The sequence below is a fragment of the Myotis yumanensis genome, unplaced genomic scaffold (assembly GCF_028538775.1).
Source record: "Myotis yumanensis isolate MYYU_CA2020_CCGP unplaced genomic scaffold, mMyoYum1.0.hap1 SCAF_21, whole genome shotgun sequence".
NCBI classification, from domain to species: Eukaryota; Metazoa; Chordata; class Mammalia; order Chiroptera; family Vespertilionidae; genus Myotis; species Myotis yumanensis.
The window spans coordinates 14,772,934-14,800,924 of NW_027223772.1; the positions used below are offsets into that span (position 1 = coordinate 14,772,934).

The 27,991-nt window shown below is 48.8% G+C and overlaps 1 protein-coding gene and 2 pseudogenes across 5 annotated transcripts; 1 reads left to right on the forward strand and 2 right to left on the reverse strand.

Moving 5' to 3' along the window:
- Positions 1-27,238, reverse strand: DIRAS2 (DIRAS family GTPase 2). Of its 5 annotated transcripts, none has more exons than XM_070400861.1 (3): positions 27,117-27,238; positions 11,236-11,428; positions 1-3,533 (listed from the first exon to the last, which is right to left on the reverse strand). In XM_070400861.1, the coding sequence occupies exon 3, from the start codon at positions 3,495-3,497 to the stop codon at positions 2,898-2,900; it is 600 nt and encodes a 199-aa protein (XP_070256962.1). In that variant the 5' UTR covers positions 3,498-3,533; positions 11,236-11,428; positions 27,117-27,238; the 3' UTR covers positions 1-2,897. The 5 variants fall into 5 exon arrangements, with proteins under 5 accessions (XP_070256962.1, XP_070256963.1, XP_070256961.1 ...); XM_070400862.1 differs by having other exon boundaries at positions 27,197-27,211; XM_070400860.1 differs by lacking the exon at positions 27,117-27,238 and adding an exon at positions 26,908-27,008.
- LOC138998972 (nuclear pore complex protein Nup54-like) lies at positions 8,601-11,086 on the reverse strand (annotated as a pseudogene).
- The window catches only part of LOC138998973 (large ribosomal subunit protein uL30-like), a 74,140-nt pseudogene continuing 57,399 nt past the window's right edge, over positions 11,251-27,991 (forward strand).

Consider the following 27,991-nt stretch of genomic DNA (forward strand, 5'->3'; position numbering starts at 1 on the left):
ACGAAAGCTTTATTTTAATGTTTCATTATTTTTCAGAACATCACTGGCAGCTGGAAATCTGAATGCAAGGGTGATTTTTATAATTGACGAGTAATTAAAATATGACGGATAATGGAATTGGAACAATAAATACACCTTAAATATGAATATACACATAGACATCCCCAGGTATAAAAGTCATGCTCTACAAGTGCTCTGCCCACAGTGCCTTGTGGGGCACCGCGTTCCCGGTGGAGCTTCGAGAGCCTACGTGGCCCATGAGTTGTGGGTATTTCCAGATAGCTTATGTAAAAGCCACACATCACAAATTTTGAAAAAAATTATCACAAAGCAACTTTTAAAATATTTAATATATTGTTTGTTCTACAAAGAATGAGCAATTCTGAAACATTACAAACCGTGAAACAAATATACTAGCTTATGGATATGTACAATGCACTACTTTATATTTCAAAAATGCATTAAGATAAAGTATATGTGTTAATATATATATAATTTTGATCTGATGAACAATTCAATATTGCTCTGGTTGGTCTTGCGGTATTGCATGCATGCCCAGGGCACGCCCATGGCTTGTCACTGGATGGAGGAAGGGCCGGCGGGACAGAGGGAACGCATGGAGCCCATGCTTATTTCCAGAGTGCAGCCGAGCGACATTCGGAGCTGTGAACTTACTGTCTGGCCAACACTCCTGCCCGTGTGCAATGGAGGCCGCACCCTCTGGAACCCACTACCCTATCGTTGCTGACACCTCCTGGCTCCACGGAAGTGACTCCTCAGCCTGAGTCACGGGGCCCTGAGAGACCGGTTGCCACAGTAGCGATCCTGTCAGTTTCCTGCGCCCACAGTGACCTCGGAGCACAGACCACGGCTGAAGCCCCGCTAGTCTCCTGGGAACGAGACCAGGTTTCCAACAAGTGTGTGTCCCTCACAGTGATGAAGCCTAAACACTTAGACACATGGCCCAGCCTGGGAGGCAACAGCAAGCTCATGGTCAGCAGGAGAGGACGGCTGACAGGGAGCGCTCGCCCGGGAAGCTGGGACAGGCCCGCGGGGCGACACCAGCTCGTGCCAGCACAGAGCCCACCCAGGCCTCGAGGTCCCTTCTGGCCAGGACATGCTGCTTCCTTTGCCACTTGACCCAGAGCCACATTAAAAATGGAAAGCATTTCTCTGAGAATAGAAACAGAAAACAGGCAGACACAGGCTGAAAGACAACTGTCCTAAAAACCCACCAAGTAGCTCTCCCTGTGACGGCGGTGGGACAGTCCTGGAGCCGGACAGCCCGCAGGAGGGCGTCCCTGAGGACACGAAGAGGCCTGGCTGGCTCTGGGTCCCGCTGCCGCCCAGGCCCTCCCACACCCTCCCTGCTCAGGTGGGAGGCCAGCGCCATGGGTTCTCAGAGCACCTCACACTCACTAACCCGTCCCCAGAGGTGGGGTGGGGGGGTGAGGGGAGTTATTAGAACAGAGGGTGAGGCCACGGGAGGAAAATCCCCCAGGAGGGCTGACTTAGGGTCTGGTGAGAGCAGTAGGGGAGCGCCACTGCTGCGGGCAGGCCTGCTCCAGAGGCAGGTGCAGGGAGAGGAGCCGGAGGGTGCAGTCGCCCCACACGGGACACCTCTGCCTGCTACTGCCCACAGCAGGCTGCCGGGGCCAGGTCCGCTGCCAGGCGGGCGGGGGAGGACTGCTGAGAGGAGACTCCGAGTCGGGGGCTGGGCTATGCTGACGGGAGCAAACGGGAGCACTGGGCTCCGTCAGTGGGGCTTGTCGGGAAGCAGAGCCAAACCGGACTCCGACGGCAGAGAATTAGACCGGCGGCCTCGGCCCCACCGCCCGCCCCGTGCGCCCGCCGGGCAGGGGCCAGCACGGCTGCGATCGGGCTGAAGGACTAGGGTGCACGCAGATCATGAGGAGAAAGAGGGGCCCTGCCTGCACTGCTCTGAGGAGGCGTTTCTGATGGGACCCGGGAGACGTGTGCTACTCGGAGGCGTTTTCCAGGAATGCAGTGTATTGAGGGGCATCGACACAGTGACCACTCCATCCCAAGTACGTCAGTGCGGGGCGAGGTGTGCACTCCCGACGGGCCACCTAGAAGGCAGTGTGCCCGTCACCTACAGAGACAGCCACGGGCGGACAGGACGTCTACAGCAGCGAAGTGAGTCGCTCGTGTTTAAACTCTGAGGCTGGCAGAGGTGCCCCCCTCCTGGGTTAAAGGAAGGAAACTTCGCATGTGAAACCCTCTGAGGGTGGCAGTGCCGTGGGGTTCGTACGTCGCGCTGTCCACCCTCAAACCCCACAGCGCTCTCCTGGGCAGGCATCCTGAGCCCACACTGCACGTGAACAGAAATTCTCTGGAAGGCTGAACCGGAGCCTCTCCCCGAGGCCCAGGGAGGTGGGGGCACCCCTCGGGGCGTGAGCATCTGGGGGAGGCGTGCGGTTTCAGTCCAGTTAAAGAACCATGAAGAAAGCAAGATTGGCCTGGCTTCTCCCCTCCTCTCCTGCCCCCTCCCCCAGGACGGCACCGGCTGCTGAGCAGAGGACAGGCTGGTCTGTGGTGGACCTGCAGCCCCAGGTGAACATGCTTGGACACACATGCAGGGGCAGTCCCTCCTTCCCTCGCTCCACTCCTGGCGGCACACACACGAGGCCACAGAGGCTGCGGGCGCTCTCAGCCCCCTGCCACGCCGGGCACGTGGGTTTTCGTTGAACCGTCTGGCGGATCCCTGGTTCCGGAGAGGGGCTTGGTGGTGGTGGTGTGGAATGCCCTCTTAAGGACAACAGGGCACGTCTCGGTCAAAATGCGATAGTTAACATGTGGGCATCCTACATGCTGCCCTGACGGCGGCGGGTTCACGGGGAAGAGGGAAGGAGAGGTGACGGGACACGGGAGGGCGTTCACATGACCACGCACTTGCCCTTGAGCTTCTCTTTCCTCTTCTGCTGCTTGCTCTTCTTCCCGTCGATCTGTAGGCTCACGGTCCGGCGCTTCTCCAGGTTGAGCAGCTCCTGGAAGAGCTCCTTCACGTTGTGGTTGAGCTTGGCCGAGGTCTCCATGAAGGCGCACTTCCACCTGCGGGCCAGGGCCTCCGCCTCGCTGCTCTCCACCTCGCGGCTCGGGCTCTCGTCACACTTGTTCCCCACCAGCATGATGGGGATGCTCTCCACGTCCCCTTTGATCTCGCAGATCTGTTCGTAGATGGGCTTGAGCTCCTCCAGGGACTGCCGGCTGGTGATGGAGTACACCAGGATGAAGGCGTGCCCCTTGGAGATGGACAGCCGCTGCATGGCGGGGAACTGGTGGCTGCCGGTGGTGTCCGTGATCTGCAGCGTGCAGATGCTCTTGTCGCAGCTGATGACCTGCCGGTAGGTGTCCTCCACGGTGGGGATGTAGCTCTCCCGGAACGTGCCCTTCACAAACCTCAGGACCAGGGAGCTCTTGCCGACACCACCTGCGCCGAACACGGCCACCCGGTAGTCGTTGCTCTGTTCTGGCATGTTGCTTGCGGGCTCCAACTCTCAACCAAAAAGCACCTGCAGGGGATCAGAGGTGGAGAGAATTAGTGAGAAAGTACCCTGAGAGCCAGCACTTGGATTGCTTTACCCTCCTTTGACAGCTTAAAAGAAACTGAAGTGCGATAGTGTGCCATCGCTCTCCCAACATTCAAATTTCATTTCAAAAATTCTTCAGTTCTAAATCCAATATGTATAGTCCATCCTCACCTTCTAAAGAGGCAGACAATCTACTCGGTGGCCAGCTGGGCAGCCTGTCTCTTCTGACTGGACCGTGACGCGAGCAGCTTTGCTCACGTGGGCACCATCTACCAGGGAAAGGTGCCGGGTCCGCCCGGGAGGCGGAGCCAAGGGAAGCTCACGGGGAGATGGCATTTCACGCCCAACACGCACGTGCACAGTCACAGCACGCGTTTTACCTGAAGTTCTGTAAACACCCGATACTCCACTCGTAACATGTGACTTTTTCCGAGCAGGGGATGGGGCACAATGAGGAGGAAAGGCTATTAATATTTATTCACTGTCCAAATTAACTCATGAAATCCTGAACACCTTTCAGAACTGGTGTCGCAATGAAGAAACTGGGAGCACAGAAGGAGTCTGGGAATGCCACGCCCCAGCCTGGCAGAGCCAGTGAGAGGTGAGGCTGAAATGCAAGGCACAGCGTGCCGGCACCTGGCCCTCCTGCAGAGGCCAGCAGCAGCGCGGGCGCGGATGGAGGGTGCGGGCACAGTGCAGGGGGCACTACTCCGCTGGCAAGCCGTCCGCCGGCAGCAAGGTGGACAGTTAACAAAAAAGCCTGGAGAGCCCTTTCACTCATCAAAATTCAAACGGGTACGGGTGCTTTATGTTTCTGCATCAGAGGAGGTGAGCGTTACCAAGAGAGTAGTATAAACTGCTATTAACAGCCATTAAAATGGAGTAGAACAGGGTTTGTCTTCATCACAAGCTCCATACTGATTATCTAATATCTCATCCTGCCCCTTCTTTGATAAGAAAGGTCATAAAACACACACACAAAAGTGGAAAATGAAGCAACATCTAAGTTTTGTTGTAGCTGAAGTCTACAAATTATAGAATAAAATGAATCATGAAAGCCATTTCCTCCAGACAACCACTGTGCTTTCATTTTTCAGATCTTAGAGTAACTGAGGACCAATAATGACAAAGTCATTTTCAGAGGCCAGAACAGAATATTCAGCACGATTCCCATGGAGGGAATGGCTGTGGCCTCCAAACCGCTCAAACACTGGGCCGTTCTCCGCGCACTCTGGAATCCCAAACCTCCCAAGAAGCTGAAGAAGCATCAGTGCTGAAGGGGACGTAGAAAGATGTCAGAAGTTCACGAACAGAGAAAGCCTGTGAGAGCGTCTGCTTAGGAGCTTGATGATCCTTTGAAATGTTCATAAGGTCCCTGCGAGCACGCCAAGAGCACAGCGCTGTGGGAAGCTGTTCTGCTTGTAACAACGCGGTGGCCTGTGGGCTCTGGCGTGAAACCTCTCTGCACCCCCGCACGGGCTCTGTGCGCGGGCAGCCGCGTCCACGCGGCCCTGCTCTTCACCAGAGGGAGGGCCCGCATTCAGCGGGAAGGGCGCGTGGCTTGCAAGCTCTGCGTCCCCAAACCTCTTGGTCTTCACCTCACAGCCATTCTGTGTTTGATGACTATTTCTCAGGCAACCTAAAATGTCTCCATTATTAAACTGGCAACCAAGACACAGAAAACAAAGATAAAGCACAAAAAAGAAGAATTTGTAGCTACTGTAATTCATGGGCCAGCAAACTGCTGTCAGAGGACAGACCTCAGCCAGGGGCTGAGGCCTCTGATCTTTTACTTATTTATTTTTAATATATTTTATTGAATTTTTTTTTTTACAGAGAGGAAGGGAGAGGATAGAGAGCTAGAAGCATCGATGAGAGAGAATCAGCTGCCTCCTGCACACCTCCCACTGGGGATGTGCCCGCAACCAAGGTACATGCCCTTGACCGGGATCGAACCCGGGACCCTTCAGTCCGCAGGCCGACGCTCTCTCCGCTGAGCCAAACTGGTCAGGGCTGAGCCCTCTGATCTTGAAGAACCTGGGACCACGCGGAGCAGACAGACACCAGAAATCCAATGTCACAAAGGTTTAATAAATTACATCACAGCAGTGCTGCAAAGGAGAGGTGTAAAGGAGCCTACCCAGCCCGGGGCAGCAGGACCAACTCCCCCAAGCAGTTGGATTGGGAGCAGGAAGCTGGATGGTGCACAGGAGGCAGGCAGGTGAAAGGTGAAAGTTCACTGAATGTATGAGAGAGGTCTGGGGCAATGACTCCATGCTCATCTTCAACTCTCTAACAGTTTTTCCCCAAACTATATTCTTCCACCTCAGATTCACTCATTCCACAAGCATTTATTAAAGAAGAAAAAGCCCTCCACATGATATGCAAGCGTGGGGCTTAGCTGACAGAAGCTCACAGCCTTAGAAGACAAGCACAGGAAGGGGGCAGGACACCCTACTGGGCAGGTGCTGTGGTAAAGCCACAAACAAAGGAAGGCGAAGAACCGGGAGGGGTGCCTGTCCTGTCCTCGCCCTCAGGAAAGGCTTCCCAGAGCGCCGGGGCGGAGAGTGAGGGATGAGAGGCCTGTGTGCGACCGAGGAAAGAACCTCGTGGAGCGGAGCAGGAGCAGGGTTAGAGCCAGCGTTCAGGAGAACCGTGCACATGGACACAGCACTGCGATCAGTGGAAACCAGGGAGAAGGCACGCAGCACGAGGGGAGAGGATCAAATGCCAAATCCGACCCAGACCCATAAGAGAACTTGGCATGTCATTTACTTGAACTTTCTGCACTTGAGTTGCCTGACCTGTAAGATGATGATAGTAACACCTCATCTTTTTTTAAATATATATATATTTTTTATTTCAGAGAAGGGAGAGTCACCCCAATTTAAAATATAAAAAATTAATTAATCTTTTAAAAAAAAATATCAATGGTGAGAGAGAATCATGGATTGGCTGCCTCTTGCACACCCCCCACTCCCCGCCCCACAGGGAATCGAGCCCACAACCCAGGCATGTGCCCTGACCAGGAATCGAACCACAACCTCCTTGCTCATAGGTCGATGCTCAACCACTGAGCCACACAGCCAGGCGGTAACACCTCACCTTCACAGAGCTTCCGTGGGATTTAGTGAGACAACACAAGGTCAAACCCCTAGCGTTGCTGCCAGGGCAAAGGGCTCCGGCTGTTTTCAGGAAGGATCAGCCAGTACAGGGCGTCACAAAGGAGCAGTAAGGAGAGTGGGAGAACTGGAGAGAAGATGACAGGATGTCAAGGGGCAGATCATGTCAAGAAGACGTGGCGCGTGTGCAGCTAAAGCAGTGCACAGCGGGAACTTCATAGCTACAATCACCTCATTAAATGAAAACAAAGATCTCTCATCAGTAATGTCATCTTCCACCTTATTAGAGAAAAGCAGCAAACTAAACCCAAAGAAAGAAAAAATTAGATTATAGTGAAAATTAATAAAACAATAAATATAAACACAGTAATGATAAACACAGTAAGTAAAGAACCACAGAGTGGGTCTTTAAAAATATTAACAAAATTAACAAACATTTTGTTAAACTGATCAAGAAAACAAAAAAAGTGAAAAGACTCAAATTATTAAAATTAGGGAATGAAAGAGGAGACATTACTACTGACTTTACCGAAATAAAAAAGATTAAAAGAGACTCCTATGATTAACTGTATGCCAACAAGTAATATAACTTAGATAAAACAAACTACCAAAGCTGACTCAAGAAGAAATAAAAATATAAACAGACCTTTAACAGGTAAAGATAGTAAATTAGTAATAAAAAAAATTACCCACAAAGAAAAGCCAAGGTCTGCATGGCTATACAGGGCATTCATTTAAAGAATAATTGATAGCAGGTCCTCACAAGTGCTTCCAAAAAAATGAATAGGAGAAAATGCTTCTCACTATTTCTGAATCCAGTATTACCTTGATACCAACACCAGACAAAGATATAACAAGAAAACTACAGACCAGTATGTCTTATATAGATACAAAAAAAGATACAAAAATTAAAAATTCTCAGCAAAATACCAGCAAATTAAATTCATCAATGTATAAAAGAATTATACAGCATAAACAAGTAGGATATATACTAGGTATACAAAGTTGGTTTAACATCCAAAAATTAATACAGCACACCTTATCAATAAACTAAAAGACAAAAGCTATGACAGTTTTAGTAGATATAAAAAATGACAAAATTCAGCACCCAATCATGAAAAAAAAAAAATAAACCTTAAACCATTTTGAACAAACCAATATAAAAACACAACTGCAGCAACTTGTTGTGATTAAATAAGGGAATAAAAGGTAACTTCCTTAATCAAATAAAGGGCTTATAATTTAAAACCATAATATGTAATGGTAAAAGACAATAGTCTCTCCCAACGATTAGAAAAAGGTAAGAGGATTCACTCTTACAGTTTCCTTTTTTAAAAAAAAAAATGTGATTAGAATTTAATAGTTATGTAGACATGAATGGTCATGCTCCCAGAATCAAATAAACTACCAATCAGAATTATATAAAAGTAATTCAATCAAGAATTTGTTTTCATCTTTTTTAGAGATGAAAAGTTTTAAGAAACAAAAAGTTGTAAAAGCAATAAAATTTAATTTTGTTGTATCCTAATTGCTTAGGTATGTTCTATAAATTCCAAATAAGTAAAATAATATAAAAACATATTTTCAATCTTTATAGAATGAAGAGAAAACCACATTAATCATTAAGTAGTCTTGGATTTTCTTTACTTCTCCCACAGATGAATTCACAAATATAAAAGTCAATGTACATTTATATTATGAAATACAAATATCCAACAGCCACATAGTCATACGTTTATGTGCGAAGTTGATGTTGCATATGCCTTTGCTATGGGAAGCAGAGCACAGGCTCAATGGACAAAGCTGTCTTTGAAGAGCCGTGAAGCAACCTATTTCAAATCTGAAGAATATTTTGTCAGCAACCTTCTCAAAAACCCAGCCAGGAGAGATTTCCTCTCTTTTGTTCTCCGTGTGCTCAGTGCCATGCTTAGGGGCCTGAGGTGGCAAGAAGATGCATCTCACAAAACAACACAAGTCTGCCCTCTGTCAATTGAAGACCCCCCTCTGATGGGGTGGCTTCCTTCCATCCATGTTCTACCAACTTCATATCTTCTCAATCATCTTTATGACGCTAACCAACTGGCTTACGCCTTCCTGTTATTCCAGATGCTGCTTGATTTCTTGTAACAGTTCTGCATCTATGTAATATCTTTCTTCAGATTTGATGCTCAAATGATTCTGCATCCTGATTCGGAACACGGCTTCCCTTAGTCGATCCTTAGCCTGAGTAGGTGCATCCAGCTCACACTCAACTGTATCCAGTTGAACACGCAACGGCTCTTCATCAGCATGGACGGCATACCCACTCCTGCTCTGAACCTCCTGTGTGACTAGGGCCTGTGAGGTTTGGTGGGAAAGGCCCATGAGTTTCCTCTTGTGTTGTGCAATTTTGGCCACAGCTGTAGTTTGATTCTTCTGTAATTCACCAGTGTCTTCAGCTCTAATATCTAATCTGGGCTGATGCTGCTTAGTCATCTGATCTTGACCCTTCAGTCTTCGACGCAGCTCTTTGAAACTCACCACTGGTTTAGGAACGAACTTTCCAAAATCAGGGTTATCCACCTTGGCCTGTTCCCAGAGAACAGTGTCATGGCAACAGGAGGATTCTGTAAAAGCTGTTGGATCTGTTGCAGGATTCCAGGGCAGGAGGAATAGGGAAACTGAGACAGGAAAGTTAAAACAAGGCCAAACAGGGTGGGCACTGTGCAGCCAGCTTGTAACTAAAAGCCATTATCTTCCTCAGCCAAGGACACAGCAAATGGTTAAAAAAATGAGAGAATGCAGGAAAGGAGGGGGAGGGGGAAGGGAAAGGGGGCAGTTTTACTCCCTAAACAGAGAAGCCCGCAGTCTCGGGCTTAGCAAGATAAAGTTGCCAGGTGCTTCTCATGATTTCTGGTAAGGCCTCTAAAAGTAAAAAAGAAAAAGACCTTGACAATGAATCTGTACCAAAATAGTCAGCAGAGGGGTTCTGAAGCCTACAGACAGGAGGGTAGACAATGCCTCAGACCCCCACCCGACCTGCTCTTCAGATGAGCTGACGGCCTGTCCATAAGCCAGATGCATAGGTTTGCTTGCTTTGCTTTTGCTTTTTTCAATAAAGATGCATGCTTTAATTGTTTTAATAAATTGGCTTTTCACAACGCAGTCAAGGTCTCTGGTTTAAATTCATTTATATGAGAAGACAAGGATCGAGGTTGGGGAAGGCTCCGGGGGCTGCCCTGCCCGGAGCACCTCTCTGGTGTCAGTGAGAGGTGGCTATAACAGATCGGTGCGAATGCGGTGAAACTGCTGGATCTGTGCGGGAGGAAGGTCTGTTCCAGCCATAGAGAGGGTCACACACAGTCGCTGCCGTAGTGCTTCTATATTGGCTGGTTCAAAATGGGCATCTAGCCAGGACCGGTTTGGCTCAGTGGATAGAGCGTCAGCCTGCGGACTGAAAGGTCCCGGGTTCGATTCCGGTCAAGGGCATGTACCTGGGTTGCGGGCACATCCCCCGTGGGAGATGTGCAGGAGGCAGCTGGTCGATGTTTCTCTCCCATTGATGTTTCTAACTATCTATCTCTCTCCCTTCCTCTCTGTAAAAAATCAATAAAATATATTTCAAAATGGGCATCTAGCCTTGTAGCTGGAGCTCTTCTTGAAGTGCCATTAGGAGAACGCTCAATAACACAGATGTCAACGTCTGTCTGATCGGCTGGCAATGCGTCAATACCCTCTGCCTTTACTGTAAGGGCCTGAATTGTATACTTTAATCGGGTGACTTATATTTCAAAAAAGTTGTTATTTTTAAAAAAACAAAAAACAGAAGACATTGGGAGGGACAGGAATCCGCTGCCATTACCTGCTTCTTCTGAAATTGAGTCACCGCTAGCGAGGAATAGCCCCAGTGGAGCACGTGTTCCAGGTGACAGCCCCTGGCACTGTTCCTAACAGCCAGATACTGAGAACAGCCCACATGTCACAACAGAAATGATAAGCAAACAACAGGATACTCATACCATGGACTCAACATACTGAATGAAAACATATTCCTGCAGGAAGAGAATACAGCACAGAGGATAGGCCGACAAACACCTGCTGGAACTGACAGGGGAGACGCATGAGGCACTAGAAACGCTGCCTCTCTCCATGTGGGCGGTGGCTACAGAGCTGTTCATGCGGTTGTCCAGATTGTTCTGAATAATTTTATTCTTTTTAAATTATGGAAATGAAATACCAAATTTTAAAGAAGTCATCAAAACCTGGGTACTCCACTAGGAATCATTCTCAGATCCCAGTTAAAAACCCTATTGTTAGATCTCGTGTGCAACAGGAATGGAAAGGAAGGCTTTGCCTTTGGAGACCGGGAGGTCGGTAAGGCCGGCCACGCTGCGGGTAAGTGGTGTGTGGGGCTGTGATGAGAGCTGACCTCATGTCGCACCGGGCCAGAGAGTGATGGGAATTGACGGAATGACTAGAAAGACGAGAGTGTAGATTTCTCTGTAGAGATACGTGGGGGTTAAGGGAAGGGGAAAGGACCATCGGTGTAGGGTGACTTGGGTCAAAGGAGTGGAGAAGGTTACCTGCAGAGATTGGCGATGGGTGTGCAAATGGAGCAAATGTGGGAGAAAGCAGGAGCCACTGGGAGCCAGGCTGTGCTCAGCAGGTTGGTCTTCAAGGAGAGAAGGAAGGAGCGAAGAAAGGCAGGCGACGGCACGGACGCCTGGTGGAACTTGCACAAACACCCCAAACCACGCCTGCTGTGCGGCCTAAACACTGTGAACAAACAAGTGAGAATGGTGTAACGCATGTCTCTGTTTAAGAAAAAAGATGATAAAATCCTCTTCCATTCACACACAGTCCCCTTCCTTTTACAGTCCCCGTCTCGCTTTCCAGAAACCACCACCCTGGAAACAACGGAGGCTCAGCTGTCATCTCCTGGTGTTCACCATTGTAATTTTAAAGAATACAGTCATTGCTTTCATGACGGATCTTAATGTCTTTTTATTTTTCCACCACAGTCGGCATACAGTGTTAATAGTTTTAGGTGCACATGTGGAGATCAGACATGTATAACCTATGAAGCGGTCGCCCGGCACTCAATGCCTTGACGAATGACTCTGGGCCACATCTCCCTACAAAACCCGCAGTTACCTTCCTCCGCGGCCTCGGTCCTGTCACTGATGCTGCACTTTTAGTCATACACCGGCATTTACGTTTTCCAGATGTAATATTTACAATTTATTCTACATTTTAAATCATCTTCTATGCTTTTTCCGCGGGCTGTCTAAGCCCTGTCAATCCACCGCATTAGGGGGACCTTGTAAAGGCTTGCGCTGTAGAAGGAGACAGTAGGACCGGACCCACTGTGAGGGGAGGTCGGCCCAGCAGACTTCACTCATTAAAGGGGGATTTCTGCATCCGCAGCATTTAGCTCTTACTATTTTTTTAGCTTTGCTTGTTTTTTGCCTACGTAACTCTCAGTTGCTGATATTTGTGCTTTATCACCAGTGACTGCCTTTCATCCATTTTACATTTTCATATAACCATTACTGGTAAATGCTTCTAGATGGCATTAAAATTTCTGAGTTCATGCTCTCACTTGGTTCCTTCGGCGTTTAAGGGTTATGTCATTTTTAACTTTACCATCCAGAGTTGTTGGTGGGAGATCTGAAGTCAGGGTGCCCCTCTGGCCTCCGCAGGAGCTGGGTTTCCCCTTCTTTTTGGCAGAGTTGGGGTGTTGTCTCGTTCTGGGAGTGATGACATTTCGTCAGGATAGATCTAGGGCTGCTTTTCAAGTGTGGGGTTTCTTGGGGGTGAGAAAGGGTTAAAGTCTCACCCTTTCTGAAGCTTAGATACATTTTCTTCTATTTCTAAAGAGTACCTCATCCCAACCCCTATTTTTTCCTGGGAGTTGTGTTGTATGATGGACCTTGTGCCTGGCTTTAACTTGTGTGGGATCCTCTCCCCTACATTTTCAATAGTCTTCCTTGTAGTCTGACTTTTCCGTTTTCACAGAAGTACTTTGTTGTTTTAGGAAAGGCGATACAACGCTGGCTTTCAACAAGGTTGCTACCTGAGATTTGTTGCTGCTGTTCTTATGTTCTTATTTATCTGAAAATCTCCGATTCTGTTTGTCTATAGTTCTTCTCTTCCACGCTGTTGGTCTCACTGAATGTCTGCTGGTCTCGGGTGGCCCACTGTTTATGAAGGAGTCACTCCTCATGTGGGGAGGCGGCTGGCCTGGCTTCCCTCGGTAATGCACAGGCCTGCTCCCTCACCAGCACACCGCCGGGAGCGACTGTCCCTCTGCCCCCTGCTTTCCTTTGCTTGAACTTGTTTGGACTAACCTGTCTCTACAGTCGCTTGTACTTTAAGCATCAGATACACAGACAGATGCTCGAGGGAAGGATCAAGGAAAAGGTATGGACCACTCATCCCAAAGAGTCACACCATATAAACATGAACGTCTTGGAATAAAGAATTCAAAATGAGACTTTTAAATGCTGAAAATCAGGCTCGAGGCTATCCTCACCTGTAAGGCCTGAATTCTGGGGGAAAGGAATTTTGACTTCCTGAATCACTGAAGTCGCCATATGGGAGAAATGAGATTCTGGTGAATGACATGAAAGAAGCATCTTAGTTCAACCAAGCTTTCAATGTATTATAGCTGAACTGACCCCGCTTCCAAAAACAAATACTTAAAACAGAGAACAGTGATAGGCTGAAAAAGTTCAACTCATTCAAAGTAAAGCGCTGGAAGTCTGACGGGGGTATCTGAGGCAAAGGCAACCGCCTGGAGGTCACACGCTCGTCCCCCCTGGCGCTCGGCCCCCTTGGCGTTTGTTTGCTTCTCTGCAAGGCCTTCTTCTGAAATACATGTGTCTTTACTATAACATTTAAACTTTATTAGCTTTAAACAAACCCCATACTTAAGGTTGCTACTTGAGAGCCTGTATGTAAAACCACGACTAATAAAAGGTAAGTGGGTCATTTATGTAAGCAAGGACTGTGGCCGATAGCACAACATCAATAAGGGTATCCTAAAAGAAATCAAGAAACCGTTTCCAGCAGAGCATACTTTTCTAGGCAAGAAAGTCTACTTTTATATAATTTTAGAATCTCACTTTAATTAAGAATTCATTTCAGGTGCCTTCATTGCTGAACCTAAAAAAATGCGATGTGTTCCTCAGAGGGAAACGTGTGCCTGATTGTAAGGAAGAGTTAGACCTTCAAGCTCGTCTTTCTCCAAGAAGCAGAATCGCCCGGCCGGCGGGGCCCAGCAGCTTAGCGTCAACCGTGAACCAGGAATCATGGTCCCCGGTCAGGGCACATGCCCGGGCTGTGGGCTTGATCCCCAGTGGGGGGCCTGCAAGAGGCAGCCGATCCGTGATTCCCTCTCATCATTGATGTTTCTCTCTCTCCCTCTCCTTTCCTCTCTGTGAAATTAATAAAAACATTTTTTAAATTTAAAAATTAAAGAAGCAGCCTCTTTTCAGGAACCTGGTCTTGCAGTGAGTGCTATGGAGAAGCCACCGAGGCCCTGGGAGTGCAGGTGCTGGCGCAGGTAAGGCAGCCACCGCCCAGGCGGGGCAGGAGAGGGTCCAGGAACTCAGTGCAAGACTCTTAATATCTGCACGAATGCAATACATGGAGAGAAATCGGGCATTTCTTGGGAGGCAAGGGGCAGAATAAATGATTCTTTCAGAGTTTCATTACCAAGAGGGAAATAAGCCCACAGCTTAAGCACAGAAATAAGATTCAGTGATGTTTGTCTGAAACTACTCCAGCTGGAGAAAGCATGATGGACAGGAATCCCAAAAAGCCAAATACAATGCCCTTGGAAACACTTTTCAGACTCCCCAGAGCCTGACTGCATTGGGCCGTCTCTGCTGTGCCTGCTGCTTGCACGTGGGCCAGAGGAACTAAAGGGAAATCATTGCAAGGAGAGCAATGCTACCGTCCAGGCCACAGGACACGCCGCCCAGTTTGACCCGCATGCCCAGTGCCGCACGGAGCCTGCAGGGAAGTAAACACGGAAGGAGGAGGGCGACTGTCACGCAGAGGCTCTGCCCAGGGGAACGTGCGCGGGGCCAGGCACGACGGCTTCGCGTGCTGCCACGGGCCCGCACATCAGAGCCCGGCACTGTGCGTGCACCTGCTGAGTAGACGGGTTTCTAGCTTTAGCCAAATGAAAGGTGGCCAACTGGCTGAGGAGTGCAGAACTGGCAAGTGGCTGAGAAAGATTCCTTCAAACAATCACGAACTATGTTGTTCCTCAGAATCCTAGAATCCATTGCCAAATCCAAGGTCATGAAGAGCTATCCCTCTGTTTTCTTCTAAGAGTTAGAAGGAAACTATTCTGAGAGCGGCTTTAGCTCTTATATTCAGATCCTGATCTGTTTCCATGTTTGTAAGGAAGGGCCCAGCTTCATCCAGTTTCCCGCTTGTTGAAGAGACAATTCTTTTTCATTGACTAGTCCTGACTCTGGTCAAAATCAATTCAATATAAATGGGAACATTTATTTCTGAGCTCGCAGTTCCATTCCATTGGTTGGTGCGTCTGTGCTATGCCAGTGCCACACTGTGCTGTCTCCTGCAGCTTCATCGTCATCGGGGAATTAGCGAGTGTGAAGCCGCAGTGTTGTCCTTCTTCTTCAAGAGCGTTTGGCTGCTGGGGGCCCCTTGCAATTTTGTGCAAATAACTAAACTAGACTTGATCAAGACTAAATACTTTATGCAACAAAGGACATTATCAAGAAAGCTAATTGAGAACCTACACGATGGGAGAAAATAGATATACATGATAAGGATCTAGTATCTAAAATATATAGAAAACTCTCACAACTGAATAACAAAAAGAAAAAAAAAACAACAAAAAATGGGCAAAGAGCTTGAATAGACATTTCTTCAGAGAAGATACACACATGACCGACAGCCCATTATGAGTCATCAGGAAACACTGGTCAAAGCCACAGCTCTGCCACCTCACACCCACTAGGATGGCTACCATTTAAAAACATAAAAACAAAAACAAATGGTAAAAACAGTGTCATGGAAGATGTGGAGAAATTAGAACTCTTGTGCACTACTGGGAGAAATCTGAAACGGTACAGCCTCTCTGAAAACAGTGAAACATAGAATCACCACATGACCCAGCAATCTACTTCTACGTATACATCCAAAATGATTTAAACAGTGTGTAAGTGACATATCCTATATAATAAAAGGCTAATATGCAAATTGGCTCCTCGACCAGGAGTTCAACCAAGGGGCGGGGCCAGCCCGCCAACCGCCCGCAACCCCTCTCCCCTGCCAGCTCAGCTGAGTTCGTGCACTGGGCCTCTAATAGGTATGTAACTGAAGAGATATTTGTACATCCATGTTCATAACAGCACTACTCACAATAATTAAGAGGTGGGAGCAAGCCAAGTACCCACCAATATGGATACACAAAATGTGGTCTATACACAATGGAACACTGTTCAACCTTGAAAGGGCAGACAGTTTTGACAAATGCTACAATGTGGGTGAACCCTGCGGACATTACGCTGAATGAAGTAAACCAGCCACAAAAGGACAAATAAGGTCTGAGCCCACTGCTATGCGGTCCTTAGAGTAGTTAAAAGAATAGAGACCAAGAACAGAATGCTGGGTGAAGGGCTGGGGAGGGGTGCTATTGCTTCATGGGGACAGCGTTTCAGTTTTGCATGATGAGGGGTTCTGGAGATGGAGGGCGGTGAAGGCTGTACAATGTGCTTAAAACCCTGCACCTGCACACTTCGAAATGAATAAGATGGAAAATGTTAAGTTCTGTATATTTTGCCACAGTAAAAATATATGATTGTAAGTAACAATAAATGTGAGCACAGTTAGCATCACATTATACGGTATAAGCAATGAGGGTGTAATCTGATTTGACAAAACCAAAACTGTCTAATTTCCTGAAAAGACTAATTGAAATTTGCACCTACATTCACGGTAATGTGCAGCTTAATGATTAGCCAGAGCATTTAAATCCACTGCAGACCGCGCTGCCCAACCTGGAGCCGCCGCCGCCTGAACGCAGCAGAACGGAGATGCCTGCACTGCGCTCAGAGCACCGAGTGTGAGAGTGAATGCCTCCCGACGTGCCCACCAGCCGGTGAGCGGGTAAAAGCTGTGGTGCATTCCTCAGCTCTCAAAGGAAGAAAACTAAAAGGAAGAAAATTTTACCCTTTGCAACAGCATGGATGGACCTGGAGAACATTATGCTAAGCGAAATAAGCAGTCAGAGAAAGATAAATATCACATGATCTCACTTATATGTGGAATCTAATGAACTGAACTTCCAAGCAAAACAGAGGCAGACTCACAGATAGAGACCATGCAGACAGCTCTGGTGGGTTAGGGAGTGCTGGGAGGTGGGAGTGGAAGCATTGAGCAAAAAAGAAAAAGAGAGAGAGAGCTCATGAACATGGACAACAGTGTGGTGATTGTGGGCGGGGGGGTGGAGGAGGGCATAGAGGGGGTAAATGGTGATGCAAAAATAAAAAATAAAAAGAATGTTAAATATCTCTCTCACAATTTTGATATTGATTACAAGGTGAAATGATAATATGCTTATACATTGGGTAAAGTCAAATATTTAAATGAACTTCACTGGTGTCTTCTCACTTTTTAAAATGCTATTACTAGAAAATGAAAGTTACACATGTGACTAGCATTGGTCTGCACTGCTCTACAACATAAAAACAAACCTCCAGGCTTTTTTAGCAAAATTTAACAATACATCATATTTAATCTGATATATTACAAAATTTAATTAAACTTGATTTTTTTTTAATGCTTAAATCCTCTTCTTATCGATAGTGCAAGGCAAGAAGCCACAAACCACTGGAAAAGACTTATTCTCCTGCTGTGGTAAAAATATAGAAAATAACACACTGAATGGTATAGTGACAACTGAAATGCATAACTTCCTCTGCATCCTGTATGGAAATAAATAGGAAGTAATGCTGAAGGTTTCAACAAAGCAACATTACGAGTCTCACGGGGCAGAGACTGGCCAACAGTTGAGCGAAAGCACGAGTGAGTCAAAGCCACTGCCGCGCCTCTGCTGTCATTTGCTGGCGTGACTCTCAGTAATCACAGGCTCTGGCACATGGGCTGTGGGGACCGAGCGTTGGCACTGTCTCCCTCCGCCTCCGGAAGACCGTGCCCGGAGGGAAGGACTCGTCCACCTGCCCATCAGGGCATTGAACCCACCCGGACTCCTCAGACACAGCGAGCACACTGACCAATTTCCTCTGCTGCCCGAACACATTATTGTGAGGCAACCAAGGAGAAGTGTGGCAGGGAAGATAACTGTGCTCCGTAAAGAACCAGAACGCACTTCTGAAAAGTCTACATGTGAAAATCTCTCACAGGACGGCAGGGTCAACGGAATAAAAAATCACATTACAGGCCAGAGGGGGAGGGACTGAGTGCATCGCTCACCAGCCTCTTGTTACAGCCAAGACGTTGCAGCCCAAAGCACGCAGAGCTACTGGGCATCGTGCATTTGGATATTTCATTTATTTTTAATGTATAGGAAAGCCTTTAGGACAGATAGATTCTTTACAGTATTTTTATGAAGAGAAGGAGCAACACAAAAATAATTTCTACCACATGTTGGTTCACTGGTTATCTTGTGACAAAGAAAATGTGTGTTGCAGAGCTAAAGGGCATGAGTTGTGTGTGTTGCTGTTTCATATAAAAAAGCAACTGTTCTAAACTCATTTCCGGTGTCTGTGTGGCAGGTGGCTTTAGCAGTGTGCCATATAGCAGAGATTTCTCAAAAATTAGCTCCCTCCCTCCGGCCCTGCCATAAAAGGCGGCATTTAACTACAAGCAGGAGGCACAGGGCCTGCTCTGGAAAGACAGCTGTCTTTGGAGAAAGCATTTTGAAAAAAAGATGTATAAAAATTCTTCCACCACGACTTCTCCAGAAGCAATGCAAAGGCGTCCCTAAAAAGCGTTCCTATCTGCACAATTAAACTTGAAAATCAATTCTTTTTTCATTTTAAAGGTCTCCCAAATAAAGGGTTTCATGGTATGGGTACATTTGGTAAAACACATCAATGCAATATCCTGCAGTTCCATTGCCTGACAGAGACCTCAGAGGTGGCAAGAGGCCAGCGGGACTCCCTGGAGAGCAGCCATTCGCACAGAGATTTGAGCGCATTTGTTGACGGTGTGAAACCTGGTGCCTGGGGGAAGAAGTCCCAGGGGGCAGGCACTAGCGTGGCTTGTTCTAGGAACATGGAAGGAAGATGCGTGCAGGAGGAAGAAAGATGAGGCCAGAGATGCAATGGGCAGGGGACAGAAGGGGCCCTGTCGAGGCAGCTTCCACTCTGAGGAGGAGGAGAGGCCACGGAGGGTTCTGAGTGGAGAAGAGGCAGGGCTGATTCCTGCTGCCCTGGGCCTCCCGAGGACTCCGATGGACAAGAGTGGAGGCAGCAGACCCCTCGGCCCCTCGGGCCCCTCGGGAGGGGGCGGGCGGCTGGGGCGAGGGTGCCGGCAGGAGAGGTGCGGGGATGCCGTGGGAAGCACCTGGGCTGGGAGGCCATGGACGTCCCCAGCGAGAGGACCCGGAGGAGGCATTCAGGCAGCCGGGGAGCTGCGCTGCAGGAGCCAGGAGTGAGCATGAGGTGCAGACGTCATCGGCACAGAAGCTCAGACACAGTTCCCAGGACTTGGGCTGAGAGTTGGAGCTTATGAATTGGTGGCTGCGTGGTACCGTTTTGAAAGTTTAAAGGTTTCTTTTTAATTAATGTGAAAATACAGAGACATGAACATGTATAATGTTAACGGGAAGATAACTGGGCATAGCACGATAAAGTGTAAGTGCTGGGGGAGGTGCACAGAGAAGCAGAGCAAGCGTGCTGCACCCAGGCGCTGTGGACGGGGTGTCCTGGGTCCCCGGGGAGGGGAGTTTCCAGAGCTGCAAGGGTCCCCGGGACTGTGGGTGTGGACGGTGGAGTGGAGGAAAAATTCAAACACATGACATCTGAGAACAGGGGAAGGAAGAAGGCTGCACCGGGGCCAATGCCCTTGATGAGCCAAAAAGGATACTCAGGCCAGGAGCCGCCGGAGTGAGAAAGGCAGCCAGTGACCACTGGCCGTTTCCTGTGCCTGCTCCACAGCCACCAGCAGGCCAGCAACCATGCTCCGTGCTGAGCTGCTACGAGCCCAGGACCAGGCAGCTCCCAGCAGGCCGCACCCTGTCCTCGGAGGCTGCCAGCCCAGGCCAGGCCCCAGTGCCACTGCATTCTGGCTCAAGGCTGGAATGACAGCAGGACCAGCAGGGGATGTTCTCACCTCCTCTCAGGGGGCACTCAGTTGGAGTCAGAACTGCCTGTGAGGAGGGAGTCAGTCCAGGCACAGAGGCAAGTGCTGATGGAGGAGGGAACCGGATTTCACCAGACACAAGACGGGGTCCCGGGAGGCTGGCCCAGAGGAGGCTGTGAGGGGAATCACTGTTTCGAGGTGATTTAGAGGTTGGGTACCAGGTGAACTAGAAAAGGCTGATGCCGGTGGCCAGCATCCCACCCAGAAGCAACATGCAACTATGAGGTAGCGGCCCCGAGCCAGGCTGTGAAGGGGAAGGAGAAACCCAGACAGTGAGCAAGGGGAACCACCGGTTCTGGTCAGACAGCAGGGCGGGCGCCCAGGAGCCCTGACCACCACGCAAGTGTCCAGAGGCCCTGTACAAGCCTGACCTCAAACCCCTTTGATTTAGGGGTCAGGAGCCCCAATTTACAGATGAGGGAACTGTGACTCTAGCTCAGGGCTGGGGAACGTCTGGCCCGCGGGCCACATAAGGCCTGGGAAACCATTTGGTCTGGTCCTGCATTAGGGAGCGTTGATTAAATGTTTGGCCAAACACAGCAGGCTAAGTTTTAAGTTGATACTTTCGTATGGCCCGAGAATGATGTTATAAATACTCAAACGGCCCCGGGCAGAAAAGGGTTCCCCACCCCCGGTCTGATGGTGAAAGCAGCAGCACATTGCGCAGCTCTTCAGGGGCCGCCCCTGCACTTCTGTCCGGCTGAGCAGACCCAGGGAGGACCTCCAGCCCATCCCAATTAGTATCCACTGGACCAGGAGCTCTGGACTCCAAAACGTTGAGGAAGTTTTTTTACACCAACATGTACTATCACCAAGCTACTCTCAGGGGTCAGATTTATTTTTAAAATGTCATAGTGATATTAGGCAGCTAATAATGGGTGACTGTGCATGTTTTCTGACTCCTCGAAAAGCCACAGATGCCTTTAAAAAGCTGAACTCTGAGCCATCGTAACACTCACCTGGAAATGGGTGACACTTACGCGCTGGGATACTAACCAGTGTCCGGTCAGGCTGAGCCGCCAGGGCCCGGGCTGAGGGCCGGGGGCGACTCTGTGATCTTCGCGTGTCAGAAGGCAGAGGACATGAAAATGGCTGCTAGGGTTCACATACCTGCCACTGCTCAGTGAAAACAAAGACCAAAGTTCCTAACGAGAACAATGTCTCACGCGTGCAGTTCCGAACGAGCACAGATCCTACAATTTAGGTGTAAGAGGCAGTGGCTGCCTCAGGGCTGTAGGGCAAGACCCCGGGCCTCAAACAGGGCTCGTGTTTCTGAAATGGAAGTGGAAATACTTCGTGGAATTTGGAGTTGACCTAAAGGATACCGATGGATAATCTTTTGAGAGAAAAGTCTCAGAATGTCCCTGTAAGAATGAGAACAGTACAAAACAATTACCGATGCAAAAATCAACATTTCCTCTACGTTTCCAATGCATTGACTTGATTGGGCTCACTTTTCACATAACTCACAGCAGCGACTAACGTGATTTCTGTTTCAATTGCCAGGAATAGTCAAGAGCACAAATCAGATGGAAAAGGAAGGTGGGTAAGGAGACACTGAGCATGTAAGTTACAGGTGAGTGGAAGCAGGTGCTAACAAAAACGGAGCCTAGTCAACCAGGGGCAGCTCTCAATAGGTAGCACGTGCGAGAGAGAGAGAGAGAGAGAGAGAGAGAGAGAGAGGCATTGTCTCTCAGTGTTCCCTGCAGATCTGTCCACTTTGCTACCTGAAGAGCCACACTGTGCTTTGTAACGCTGCATAGGACTCTATCACTTACCAACCAGTTTTTCACTGAATGCTTTTTTTTTTTGCTCAATGAACAGCCTTAAACATAAATATCTCATCTTGCTTTTTCAGACTATGTGTAGAATACACTCTTATAAGGGGAGCTGCTGGACCAAAGGGTATGTGCAGTTTAACGATGGTGAAGATTGCAACTATCCCCGGAAATTAGCACCAGTGTGCCCCCCAGTGTGTACGAGAGTGCTAGCTCCTCAGGCCTTTCGTATCCAGTGTATTAGCAAACTCTTTAATCTTCTCCAATAGAAAAAGAAATCTGTTTCTCATTATTGATCTAATCGCAGTTATTTAATTTGTATGACACTGGGCATCTTTTCATGATAAAGTGGTTTTGTTTGTAGGCTTGAGACCCGCGTGTTCTTGCTTTCTGCTCCGTTTCCTATCAGCCTGCACAGACGGCACCTGTCCCGTATGAAGGCGGTCGGTGTGCTGACTCCCTCTCTGTGGCTGGAGCCAGTGTCTCAGGTTTAACACGCCCATCGTGTGATTCGGACATTCCCAGGATCTGAGACCCACTGTGTCCAGGAAAGTAGACTTCATCTGAAATATGTTGCTCATATTCCCTCCCAGCTGTCATTTGTCTTGTGATGTTGTTGTTTATTTTTTCTGGACAGAAATCTAAAATTTCTATGCAGTCAAATTTAACAAACTTCTCCTGTTTAGTATCCCAGTTTGGGATCATCCTTAGAAAATTCTTTCCTCCTCTGAGATTATTAAAAATTCTCCTGTATTTCCATTTTCATTCTTTATGTTTAAATATGTGCTACACTAATCTGATTTACTTCTGCATCTTGAAATTGTTGGTATATTTAGACAAATTTAAACATTGAAAAGATGGAAGAACAAAACAAGAGATGCAGTGTCATCTGTAAACCCACCTGAGAGAAGAAAAAATACACAGACACTTGGTTGTCATGATTCCCGGGAAATTTAGGTTCTTTTCAAAATCTAGGTCACAGTCATTTCTCGCATTCAGCCTTCCCACCCTCCTTTGCCTGCAGACCGCACTAAGACAGCGACGCCAGTTTACATTCTGTGGCCCCTCACTCACTCTGTGGTCGAGAACCCAATGAAGACCAAAGGGGCCCAAAAGAGGAGCACCATCTTCTGTCCGTGCCAGGGACTCCCACAGGCAAGGAGGACGGGGCTGCCCACGGGTCTCCTGTGCGTGCGCAGTGGCCAGAGGGGGTGGCTGGGTGGTGGAGTTGAGAAGATGAGGCCAAGTTTATACAAAAGGAAAATGCCGCAGAGCTGGCTGCTGGATCCAACAGAGAACTGAGCGCGCCTGGCTCTGGTCCGGAACAGAGACGGCCACAGGCTCCTTCTCCCCTCTGCTCAGTATCATCTGAGGGTAAACTCCAAAATCAAAAGTCATAGGTATATACATTAAACACCCTCAAAAACAAATTCACATATGATCTCAGATTGCTCTAACTGTGTGATCTTGAACCTTTTATTTACTTCTTTATCAGTAAACGGAACTGAAAGATGGCCTCCAAAGGAGAGCTTCCCTCCGAGGGCCCCTCAGTCTGAGTTGCGGGGTGCAGGGACCCCCACTTCAGAAGCGAAGGGAGGAGAGAGGACTCGTGTGCGTGTGCGTGTGCATGTGAGCACATAGGCCTGCTAGACAGTTGTGTTCTCTTTCTCAGAAAAATAATCCCTTTCCAAACATGAATTAGCTCTAGAAAATATGGCACAGGCTCCTTCCATACTAAGCGCTCGTCTCGTTCACCCCCTCCCGGTTTCCGGGACAGAGCCCTCAGCAGGCACAGCAGGAGCCGCCCGGGCTGAGACCGCATCTCCACAAAGGGCGGGGGTCCCTCCATGTGTCAGGAGGAGTGTTCCCGGCCAGTCACACAGCATTCACGTCACTGGCTTTACCTAATGGTGTGACATGCACAGATACAAACATCAAAAACATGAAAAACATGCCAAGCAGCGAAGGATACGTACGGCCCACAGCTCTGCCTCGCCTGTCCAGGCCCACTGCACCCCATCGCGGGCTGTGCGCCGAGTGCCCAGGAGAGGGAGGTAGACAGCAACACCGGCTGGTCCCCTATGGGACAGGGTCTCACTGCTGACACTGTGATCAGAGACCGGCCTGAAGCAAACTAGTCCCACAGCACGAGGGCCATGCACACCGAGGCCTGCCCGGCTTCCGCCGCAGCAGACGCCGCTGCCCGGGCCGTCCCGTCCACGAGTCTGACCACTGGTGACAGTCTGTACAATCAGGGGGTATAGCTGACCAGCCCTCTTGTTTACTGATAAAGAAGTAAATAAGTAAAGGAGGTTCAAGATCATACAACTAGAGCACTTTGAGATCGTATGTAAATTTATTTTTGATGGTGTTTAATTGGTTTAATGTACTGGCCCTTAATATTTCAGCTTTTAAATTGCTTTGTCAAAAGGTTAAAAATCTATAGCTGTGCTGGCCAACACACTGGCCACTAGCCAGGTGGGTTACTGAACTCTTGAAATGTGGCTAGTCAAAACTGAGATATTCTGTAAGACTTAGCATGAAAAAACGTCTATGTCTTATTAGTACTTGGTTTGATTATATCTTTACACAGTCACTTTTTATATATTGGGTTAAAGGAAACATTAAAATTAATTTTACTTGTTAATTTTTCTTTTCTAATGTGACTATGAAGACATTTAAATTATGTGTGTTGTTCACACATTTTGCTTCTCTTGGAGGCACTGACTTGTGGGAAAACACTTAGCTGCACTGAGCAGAGAGCAGCAAACAATCTTTCTTTCCTGGACTGGCCAGTGGCAGGAGCAGAGGAGGAGGGAACCAGAGGGCATCTGTCCTGAGTCTTTACCTCGTCAATAAAGGAGCCACTTGCAAACCACATAAAATAAAAACTAAAGCATTGTTTGAAATCAATTAAAAAAACAAAGTTAGTACTTACACGTGTGCATGCGAACATTCACCTTGTTAGAGAACATTAGAACTCTGACGACATGACAACTATCACCTTCCCTTTGGATGAAAAGCAGCTCTTTTCCAAGAAAAACCATAACCAAAAATAACTAATGTCCTAGAAATCAGTCCAGCTTTTAAAGAGACATCTGTCCATTGTAAAGACACATAGCAGACAGACAGGTAGATGGCAGGTCAGTAGATGGAGGCTGGATGCATAGATGGACGGACGGAAGGCCCAGCCCACCTTACACATGAGCGCGGTGCAGTGTTTGTCGGAATTGGAAGTTACGGATTGGCACCAAATGCTTTTTTAACTTAAAACAGCTGGCAAGCCACCATCTCACCGCAGACAACCAAATGTTCCCCTTTGTAACAAAGAAATTCTTATAGTGCAAAAATTTACTGTATTTATTTTGGGGGTAAATGATTATTTTTATCTAAATCAATAGGTTAATTTCCAATATACCAACTATGGCCACAACATCAGAAGACTGTACAATGTTTTTATTTTCACGGATTCACTCTCTTTTTAATAAAAGAACCTCCATTATTTTGCAATTTAATTTTTCAGTAAGATGTGCAAGCATCAGAGCAGAGGCGGCGCCCACCCTGAAGCGCTCGGCATCAAGGAGGAGGCGCTGCTCTTCTCAAGGGAAGGACAGCACGGCCCACTGCTGGCCTGCCGGGCACAGCTGCAAAGGGGCGCCACAGAGGGGCATTTAACTTAGGTGGCTTCTCTGTCTTTTCTTAAGAATAACTCTATCAAGGCTCTCCCACGAAAAGATTCTGGAGGCTTCTCCGTAACCATGCACATGGAATGGCCATTGCAGATATGACCGAGGCGTGCACAGCAAGGCTGAACCCTGTACTCCCCCCTCTCTTCCACCCTGGACCACAAATTAAGGGCGGGTCGGATGGGATGAAAAGCTTCCCGGCCTGCCAGCTTCTATTCCCGTCAGATGGGCTGTGGTGTTCCGGTGCCCCAGCCCACAGGGCCTCCTGCGTGTCCAGAGAGAGAATTGTTGGCAATGTGCAATTTCAGACAACACCAACAGAATTATCCCCCCACAAATTTGTTCCATTTTTTCTAATTTTATTCTCCCCTTGCCCCCCCTCCCCTTCCCCCTCCCCCCTTGGAAACCAAATGCAGTGGAGCGAAGTGCATTTGATTGATCTGGAATGTGCATGCTCAGTCCTTTATTGTTATCTAGAGCATCTTCCTGATAATTTTAAAAGTTTTTAGCTCAAAGCAGAAAGGACTTCCTGTGCGAACTCCACCTGCTCCCAGGGAACAGGGCTGTTCACAAGATGACAGGGACAGACACAAAGAGCGATTTCTAAGGAAGGGAGCGGAGTGGCTGGGCCCCAGAGGATCCCACCAGGAGGTCCTTTTGCACCGTCAATGGATGGAACCGATGGTCCACGGAGCTTCCCGTTCAGGTCTCCCAAGCCCCACAGAACGTGAACTGGAGTTTTAAAGGGGAAAGCCAGCATTCCTCCCCGGGGTCTCAGGCCTGCTTGACGCGGGGGAAGCCAGCACCGCTCTGCAAGCCCGCTGGGAGCTGGGAGCTGGGAGCTGGGAGCTGGGAGTTGGGAGCAGCCGCTGTCATCTTGGGGAACCACAGCCGCCCCAGCTAGAGGCGGGAGGCAGCGCCCTGCGCGAATGCTGCTCTTGGGACAGGGCTGCAAGGAGCACACGCAGCTGGGACCCGCGATCTTTAGGAGAGAAGCAAGACATCAGCCAAGCCCCCGCCAAGCCCAGGGCTGCGGCCAGGAGAGCGGCTCCCGCAGCCTCCACCACGCCTTGCTTTCCTCTCACTTTGGACCACATCTTCTCAGGACTTTGATAAACCCATTAAACCATCACGTTCATAGAAACCCCTGAGCCACAGACTTTCCTAAAACACTAACTTCAGTTCTGGAAGAAATCCCAAATAATGTCAGTGGGGTGTTTTTTCTTTTAAAAAGAACTTGTTTTAAACCAGGGTATCACAATGCTCGCCTCCCTGAGGGTGCCCTCGCCACCGCCATCCGTGTTTTCTGCTGACTCGCCCTCCCGGAGGCGGCGGTCCCTGCCCGGGGCTCTCCCACCCAGGCCAGCGCGCAGGGCCAGCGCGGGCGCAGCGACCCCCGCCCCGCCGGGGAGCCGGTTACCTGCGGAAGTGCGGCTGCTCCGGGCTTCTCCCCGCTCGCCTGGCCCTGGACGGGCAGCACCGGCCGTGCGATCGGCTCCTCCCGAGGCAGGCGGGGCGCGCACTCCCCCGCAGCCGTGACGACGCCGTCAGCTGCTCGCCCGCCGGTGCCCGCCACGCGCCCCCCTCGCTCCTGCGCCCCGTGCGCCCCGCGGTCCCGGCCCCGCGCACCTGCCCCCGGCGCTCTGCGCTCCGGCGCCGCCCCACCAGCCGGGCGGGCGGTCCCAGCCCCCCGCAGCCCGGCCTTCCACCTCCTGCTCGGGTCTCCACTTCTGCGCCTGCTGCCGCCAAGGCTGGTCCTGCGTAAATGGCGCCGGCTCTCCCCTAAAGAGCTGCCAGGCGCCGCCTACTGCCTGCTTCTGGAGTCGGCGGCAGGGCTGCAATTCTGAGATTTCAATGAATTAAAATGCTTTCATTGAAAGTGCGCCAGATTATTTTGTTTTAGGTCGTTCACGTTACCAACTATAATCATCCCTAAGCACATAAGCCTTTCTCTCTGCATCCAGATACTAGATTAAAACCCTACGCACTTGGCAGGCAGCCGGAATGGGGCCATGCACTATGGCCAGCTGCACGGTGCAGGTGAGTACATGCTAATTGGAGGGCCTCTGTGACAGAACCACCGCTGGCCATCGAGGCCAGATTGCCTTCTCACTGACCAGTGTCACATGATTGTCTCCAGGAATAACCAGGCTTATTTTCTGACATTGATGAACAATTTGGTCCAAGAAGTATTGGTCAAAAACAGGTGAATCAGCAAGAAATAAGATTTATGACAACAATTCTGTGCCGACATTTTAAAGATGCTTGCCTATAACACTGATCCATAAATTTAAACTACGGGTTTGAGGAATTATAACTTATTCTTTTTAATACTACCAAATTTGCTAAGGGTTGAACAATATTTAATATTTTCTTGATTTTAAATTTGATTTAGCTCATCAAAGCCCATTCACCTGTTCTAAAACTGTTTTTGAATTTCTGTATCATTACAAATAGCATTGTCCTTTGATGTTCATTTTCAAAGCATATTTCTACCCTGTTAT